General features: G+C 44.1%; 1 protein-coding gene across 1 annotated transcript in view; it reads left to right on the plus strand.

Annotated features, from left to right (window-relative positions):
• The window catches only part of LOC135932622 (GATA zinc finger domain-containing protein 14-like), a 30,189-nt gene extending 22,273 nt beyond the window's left edge, over positions 1–7,916 (plus strand). Inside the window, exons 2-4 of the mRNA XM_065470115.1 lie at positions 773–1,692; positions 7,384–7,460; positions 7,743–7,916. Coding sequence (XP_065326187.1) covers positions 773–1,692; positions 7,384–7,460; positions 7,743–7,916 — 1,171 coding nt within the window. The remainder of the gene's footprint in view (positions 1–772; positions 1,693–7,383; positions 7,461–7,742) is intronic.
• Positions 7,917–8,775: the final 859 nt, after the last annotated feature.

Here is an 8,775-nt window from a genome sequence, read left to right on the forward strand (position 1 = left end):
AACAACCATAACTGCAGCGACAACAACCACACTGCAGCGACAACAACAATGTCTGCAGCGACAACAACCACAACTGTTCCAACAACAACCACAACTGTTCCAACAACAACCACAACTGTTCCAACAACAACCACAACTGCAGCGACAACAACCACAACTGTTCCAACAACAACCACAACTGCAGCGACAACAACCACAACTGTTCCAACAACAACCACAACTGCAGCGACAACAACCACAGCTGTTCCAACAACAACCACAACTGCAGCGACAACAACCACAACTACTCCAACAACAACCACAACTGCAGCAACAACAACCACAACTACTCCAACAACAACCACAACTGCAGCGACAACAGCCACGTCTGCAGAGACAACAACCACAACTGTTCCAACAACAATCACAACTGTTCCAACAACAACTACAACTGTTCCAGCAGCAACCACTATCGCAGCGACAACAACCACAGCTGTTCCAACAACAACCACAACTGCAGCGACAACAACCACAGCTGTTCCAACAACAAACACAACTGCAGCGACAACAACCACAGCTGCTCCAACAACAACCACAACTGCAGCGACAACAACCACGTCTGCAGTGACAACAACCACAACTGTTCCAAAAACAACCACAACTGCAGCGACAACAACCACAGCTGTTCCAACAACAACCACAACTGCAGCGACAACAACCACAGCTGTTCCAACAACAACCACAACTGCAGCGACAACAACCACAGCCGTTCCAACAACAACCACAACTGCAGCGACAACAACCACAGCCGCTCCAACAACAACCACAACTGCAGCGACAACAGCCACAACTGTTCCAGCAACAACCACTATCGCAGCGACAACAACCACAGCTGTTCCAATAACAACCACAACTGCAGCGACAACAACCACAGCTGCTCCAACAACCACAACTGCAGCGACAACAACCACCACTGTTCCAACAACAACCACAACTGTTCCAACAACAACCACAACTGCAGCGATAACAACCACAACTGTTCCAACAACAACCACAACTGTTCCATTAACAACCACAACTGTTCCAACAACAACCACAACTGCAGCGACAACAACCACAACTGTTCCAACAACAACCACAACTGCAGCGACAACAACCACAGCTGCTCCGACACCCACTACAACTGCTGTTCCAACAACAACCACAACTGCAGCGACAACAACCACAGCTGCTCCAACAACAACTACAACTGTTCCAACAACAACCACAACTGTTCCAACAACAACCACAACTGTTCCAACAACAACCACAACTGCAGCGACAACTACCACAACTGTTCCAACAACAACCACAACTGTTCCAACAACAACCACAACTGCAGCGACAACTACCACAACTGTTCCAACAACAACCACAACTGTTCCAACAACAACCACAACTGCAGCGACAACTACCACAACTGTTCCAACAACAACCACAACTGCAGTGACAACAACCACAACTGTTCCAACAACAACCACAACTGCAGCGACAACTACCACAACTGTTCCAACAACAACCACAACTGTTCCAACAACAACCACAACTGTTCCAACAACAACCACAACTGCAGCGACAACTACCACAACTGTTCCAAGAACAACCACAACTGCAGTGACAACAATCACAACTGTTCCAACAACAACCACAACTGCAGCGACAATTACCACAACTGTTCCAACAACAACCACAACTGCAGCGACAACAACCACAACTGTTCCAACAACAACCACAACTGTTCCAACAACAACCACGGCTGCTCCAACAACAACCACAACTGCAGCGACAACAACCACAACTGTTCCAACAACAACCAAAACTGCAGCGACAACAACCACAACTGCTCCAACAACAACCACAACTGTTCCAACAACAACCACAACTGCTCCAACAACAACCACAACTGTTCCATTAACAACCACAACTGCAGCGACAACAACCACAACTGTTCCAACAACAACCACAACTGCACCGACAACAACCACCACTGTTCCAACAACAACCAAGGCTGCTCCAACAACAAACACAACTGCAGCGACAACAACCACAACTGTTCCAACAACAACCACGGCTGCTCCAACAACAACCACAACTGCACCTACAACAACCACAACTGCAGCGACAACAACCACAACTGTTCCATTAACAACCACAACTGTTCCAACAACAACCACAACTGTTCCATTAACAACCACCACTGTTCCAACAACAACCACAACTGTTCCATTAACAACCACCAGTGTTCCAACAACAACCACAACTGTTCCAACAACAACCACAACTGTTCCAACAACAACCACAACTGTTCCATTAACAACCACCAGTGTTCCAACAACAACCACAACTGTTCCAACAACAACCACAACTGTTCCATTAACAACCACCACTGTTCCAACAACAACCACAGCTGCTCCAACAACAACCACCACTGTTCCATTAACAACCACCACTGTTCCAACAACAACCACCACTGTTCCATTAACAACCACAACTGTTCCAACAACAACCACAACTGTTCCAACAACAACCACAACTGTTCCAACAACAACCACAACTGTTCCATTAACAACCACAACTGTTCCATTAACAACCACAACTGTTCCAACAACAACCACAACTGCAGCGACAACAACCACAACTGTTCCAACAACAACCACAACTGTTCCATTAACAACCACAACTGTTCCAACAACAACCACAACTGCAGCGACAACAACCACAACTGTTCCAACAACAACCACAACTGTTCCATTAACAACCACAACTGTTCTAACAACAACCACAACTGTTCCAACAACAACCACAACTACAGCAACAACCACCTCCTCTGCTATTCTCAACAACATCAGCTTACTTACAGTACTTCTGGCTCTGTCGTCACATGTAATCAGATCATTTTTTTAACATTTCTTAAGTTCACATCCTCCAAATGAAGCAACAAACTGAAGTACCTGTGAAGATTTGAAATGTTTAAGTAACCAAATATTTAATCATATATTTTTTCTTATTTATTATGGTTTTATTTATTTATATCTATCCGAGAAAAGTTGTTAAATGTTTTCCTGATGTTTGTGTGTCATGCAAACATGTGTGATCAGAGGACTGATATCAAAAATATTGTGATGTCTACAATCTGAACACTGAGCTTATCATAAATAAAGTCTTTTTACACTGATTGATAAGTGTCTCCTGACCTTCCAAAGATGAGAATAATTTCTCATAACAATCATTTCTCTACAGTAGTCAGTGTTAATACTGAGTAATATTCAGCTTTATTTATATTGCTGCAAATCACAATAGTTCTCTCATCATGTTTCCTGTTTTAAATTAAAGACCCTGCAGTATTTGGAAGACAAAACAAGTAAACACAAACTGTGGGAGAAAATTGAGTGACATGCTGCAGTGGTATATAAACACACAGAGAAAAAAAAGAGTAGATAAGGATAAAAATGAGTGATTCTGATAATCCAGACTATATGATTGTGGTTTTATGGGGTCTGATATCTCCTTGTAATGTAAACAAACAACTCAAATATCAAATTTGATTATTAAACTTGACAATGGTAATCTAACACAACTAACATTTGACACTCACATACAGCTGCTTTTTATAACCACAGAGGTGCAGAAGAATGTGATGCAAGCAGAAACTTTGTGTTGAGCCCTTCTGAACACATAAGACTTTCTTCTCAGTATCTTGTGTTTGTTTCACTCACTCACACACACACACACACACACACACACACACACACACACACACACACACACACACACACACACACACACAAACAATTTGTCTCTTTCATTCTTTGTGTTTGCACAAGTTTTAAAACACTGTCCCTCAGCCCAAAACAGTGTTTCACACATTACATTACACACTGAGAATAAGGGCTCAGTGGAAGGCGTCTCACTCCCACCGCGTCACATATGGACATTTGATCGAGACCTGTTGTCATCACACTTTAATGCAACAGGTAACTGACACAACTTTTCCCCTTAAATAAACGAGACCTCAAAGAAGGCCAATATGAATCTTGCTGCAGGTACGAGAATTCTAATTAGAGGACTGAACCTGTTCACAGTCACAGCGGTAAAATGTAGCAGGTCACTTCTGAAAAATGTCACAGAGCGTGTGTGAAACAGCACTGCAACAGTCAGTGTTGTTGGCTGTTTCAGGAGGACAAAAGCAGAGACACACTTGCATTCAAGCTGTTTCTACACACACCTTTAACCAGGACGATATCTGCCATTACTCCAAATGCACATATTTATCTGGATGCTGATGTTATCACATGTCGCTGGCTCATAAACCATCAGTTTCTCTCTGCAGCTGAAACTACCAGTCAGCCATGACACTTTTACCACACAACCTTGAAGTGAAATCTGCATTCAGGTAGCCTAATGTAGGCAGACTGGAAAGAACAAGAAAGCATTACTCTGATTTAAAACTTCAGCACCACGTAGTCTGTGAGTGGTGGAGCCAGAACTCTGTCAGATGGACTCAAAACTCCACAACACATTTCATGTTCAAATGTTGAACCCATTGTAAACTGGACCTTGGTAACATTCAGCTTATCATTTTACACCAGGCGTCCCCAATCCCAGTCCACGAGGGCCGGTGTCCCTGCAGGTTTTAGATGTGTCCTTGATCCATCACAGCTGATTCAAATGGATAAATGACCTGCTCAACATGTCCTGAAGTTCTCCAGAGGCCTGGTAACGAACTAATCATGTGATTCAGGTGTGTTGACCCAGGGTGAGATCTAAAACCTGCAGGGACACCGGCCCTCGTGGACTGGGATTGGGGACCCCTGTTTTACACTAATAATTAATTGTCCAAAACTCCAGATAGGTGACAGTTTAAGATTTTGTTACAATTGTGCCTGTGCTTTGAGCCAACACCTGTTTAGCCATACTGCCATACCACAATCATTTTATTCAGCAGCGAGCAGTGTCTATCAGCCATGTATCCATTTCATTTATCATTCCACTTTCATTAGCTCATCATTTCTGTCGGCAGCAAATGATTTTAAACATTTATTCCATTTTTGACCGTTTTTGAGTGGTATGTATTTGAATTTTACACTACTGCAAAAGAAGGCACACACACACACACACACACACACGCACACACACACACACACACACACACACACACACACACAAAATTTGTCTCTTTCATGCTTTGTGTTTGCACAAGTTTTAAAACACTGTACCTCAGCCCAAAACAGTGTTTCCGGCCGAGAACCATGGCCTCAGATTTGGAGGTGCTGATCCTCATCCTCATCCTCCCGCTGCTTCACACTCTGCTGTGACCCGTTCCAGTGCGAGCTGGAGGCCCTCACCCAATGAAGCCAACAGAACCACATCATCCGCGAAAAGCAGAGATGAGATTATTTATAATAAATATGAATAAATCATTGCAATTTCTTTAACTTCCTAAGTTGGGTCCCGATGAATGTAAAAACAAAGAATTACCAGATTTTTTTTTTTTACCTGATTTTTGTTTCTAAGAAAAATGAGAGCCACATATGTGGATATTTGTTTAAAATTTCGATTGAACAGTAGCAGTATAATGTCCTCGTAAGTGGACATCAGGCCCTGGTAGAGCAAAATTGAGTATTTTGGTCTAAATAACCCAAAATGTGATGTCCACATATGTGGACGCCAGGTCCTAGGACGATAACCATAGAGAATGACGAAGTTCTTCAGGACAATGTCACATCAATGCACTGAACTCACTATGTTATCCATCTAACAGCCTCCACATGTTCTCACTGTAGTTTCCCCCTCATGAATGAATTTATGCTTGCACTAATTAATCCGAATGTTCGGGAGGGGAATCAAGTTCATTTTACTCGCAGTACTCAAGCTGACTTGCCTTTGTTTGAATGACAACGTACTCACAACGTGGAGGCTTTAAAATACCCAAATCAGTGCATTGGTGGTTCTTGGTGTCCGGGGCTGGGCGCTCAGGTATACACCAGCTCACTCCCGGTGGCTACTTGGCGGGGCCTGGTGCCTGTCGCTCGGTCAGGCCTCTTCCGGGGCAAGGGGGGCCCTCGAACCTCCGGCCTCGGGGCCTGCAGCTCGGTTCACTCTGGCACAGCTGGCTGCCGGCAGAGCCGGCGGGCGCGCCAGTGCAGCCCCCTCTGGCTTCTGCTCCGTGGCTACTGGGTGACCCCTCGTCTGGGGATCTCCTCAGCCCTTCCCAGGAGGGTGGCACGGATGCCCCTCCGGTGGTACTCCTTGGGCTCTCGCACTCTGGGGTCCCTGGATGTCTGGAGCCTGGATCTCCTCCATGCCTGCTTCATGCCCTGGGGGACGGGGCTATGGCCCTCCACACCCTCTAGCAGACCGTTACATAGAGAAACCTTTTGTATACAAGCGCGCTGATCCACACGGGTGTGCACATGGGTGTTCACTGTTCGCAGACATAAACTACACCTTTCTTAGCTGCTACTTCAAAGCACATTGTGCGCTGTCTGTGCTGCACAACAACATTCAATATTTAGTATTTATTGCTGTTTACACTTAGCTAGATTAACATGATGGTGTTGTGTTTAGTATGTTGCTTTGGTTTTTTTTGCTTGTTTTCTATTCTTTTTCTCTCAACAGGTGATCCAGGAGATTTTTTTTTTCTCTTTGTCTTTGTAAGTGCCCTTTCTCACTGTTCCTCTTCCCTTCTGTTTTTCTTTTCCTTCCTCTCTTTCTTTCTCCCTTTCCTATCCCCCAATCATGTCTGTCTCATCTGTAACAACTGAAAATAAAATAAATAATAACAACAAAGGTTGATCAAATGGACCAATACGGCAATGCCATGATGATCCATTTGGCAAAATAAATCCATTTGGTATCCTTGTTGGTCTTCAGACAACAATTCTGACGGCTAAAGAACCAAATGGGACAGACAAAAAAAAAATAAAAAATAGCCAAATCTTGTACCCAATCCTTGGTGAATTGGATGTGCGCCTCCAGAGATTTATAATTGCGAAACTGGTTCGCCGTGTGTGCCCTGACTCCAGAGACAAGGTACGAAAATATATCAGGGTAAGTCAATAGCAGTTGGTCTTCAGGGTTTCTACTCCACTGCCGTTATTTCATACGTGTCCACATTTCCAATGCAGACTATTTTTTGCAAGTACCGTCTCTTTGCATCCGGATGCAACCTGTCTCTATACCGTCCTTTTTCTTTTAAGCTGCTTCTAGGTATGGTTCGTAGCAATCTTTCTTCCAACACAGTTTGTTTTGATTCGTGGACTTCAAATGTGGCGCAGCGCTCCAACAATATATAGGGCGGTTACGTCAATTCCAAAGCCCTATACACTGGGCAACCAATCATTGACTGGTCTGACCCTCCCACAGTCTATGTGGGCTGCTTGGACACCTCTGTGTGCCTTCGTGTACCAGTCAAATACGCCACAGACATAGACGGTGTTGAGGTTCACTTCTTGACCTCACCAATCCTTTGATATCACAGCTCGAGCAGAAGCGTCAGATGAGGTTGGAGTATTTTTCATCAAAGCTTTATTACCAGTGCGCATTGGGAGATCACGCTACATGTAGATCTGATGGGCAGTCCCGCAGATCTTTACAGTTTATACCTGGTGGCCGCACCCCTAATGGTCATCTACAGCGCTCAACACAACTCTCCTAAATGCCCACATGTGGATATATGTAGCAGTATCTGAGTGTGCGTTTGTATGTGTGACATCAATGCTCAGGTCCCTATGAAGCAGGAGGTGTGGGGGTATGCCGTACCCTCTATCCTTCAGGGGGAGGGGAAACGAACTTCTTCTTTCTACTCTATAGGGGTGTCCAAATTCATAGGCTGCATCCTCCTGAGGACCTGGCCTTTGCAGTCTACGTGGGCCGGGTCCTCCAAAGGCCGGAAGTGAGCGGCTGTGAAATTAGACGGTGTAGCCTTCAGTTTTGCGTCACCAGTTGTCTCAGTGGGGTTTAATAAACTTGGCTCCTTTCTATCTATCTTTTCTATCTAAAATATAACAGGACACTGGCGTAAACTCTCAACCATCTCACACTTCTGTTTAATCAGTTTAATCAGACGTTTATTCAGGTGTGTAAAAACTATAACTTTAATCTCACCCAAACCAATTTACTCAGTTATCTAAGTGACTAATATATCACATTTAACCTGAGTAGCGAAAGACCGCGGGGGTTTGAAAACGATGTGCGGGGAGTTTGCTGTTATCGCCTCGGCTAGCTATTGAGCTGGTGATAAACAGACGTCTCGGAATATGTCGGCGCACTTTTACTAATATGTGATATCTTGATAATCCAAGCAGATATTGAAGTTTACACAGCTACATTCTCGCATGAAAAAATCTTAAAAGTTTATTTTGTGACCCAGAAAGAGTAATAAGAGTAATATTAAAAACTTAGCAGTGGCCGCCATTGTTCGAAACTGGAAGTGGCTGGTGTTAAACCCAGATCCTTTTGTCCCCATGATAGAACAGAGAAAACCCGACTCATAGTGGTCAAAACATTTTATATTTCTTTTATTCAATCATCTTCCGGAAAAGAGCCCTGCACAGCCCAAACGCCAGTTGCAGGATCTCTGCCCAGCAATACACAAGCCGTCGTCTTTATAGCATCAGGGTATGTCTTCTGACGCCCCCTCTTTGCGTCAAACAAGTACAATACATGCATGAGTTTCAAAACCACAAATGTTCTGTTAGCAACCTTTAACACAGTTAGAAAAGAACATTTTCTTCGCCTCCAAGCCAGGTGCATCCT

The sequence above is a fragment of the Pelmatolapia mariae genome, linkage group LG3_W, assembly GCF_036321145.2.
Source record: "Pelmatolapia mariae isolate MD_Pm_ZW linkage group LG3_W, Pm_UMD_F_2, whole genome shotgun sequence".
Lineage (NCBI taxonomy): Eukaryota > Metazoa > Chordata > Actinopteri > Cichliformes > Cichlidae > Pelmatolapia > Pelmatolapia mariae.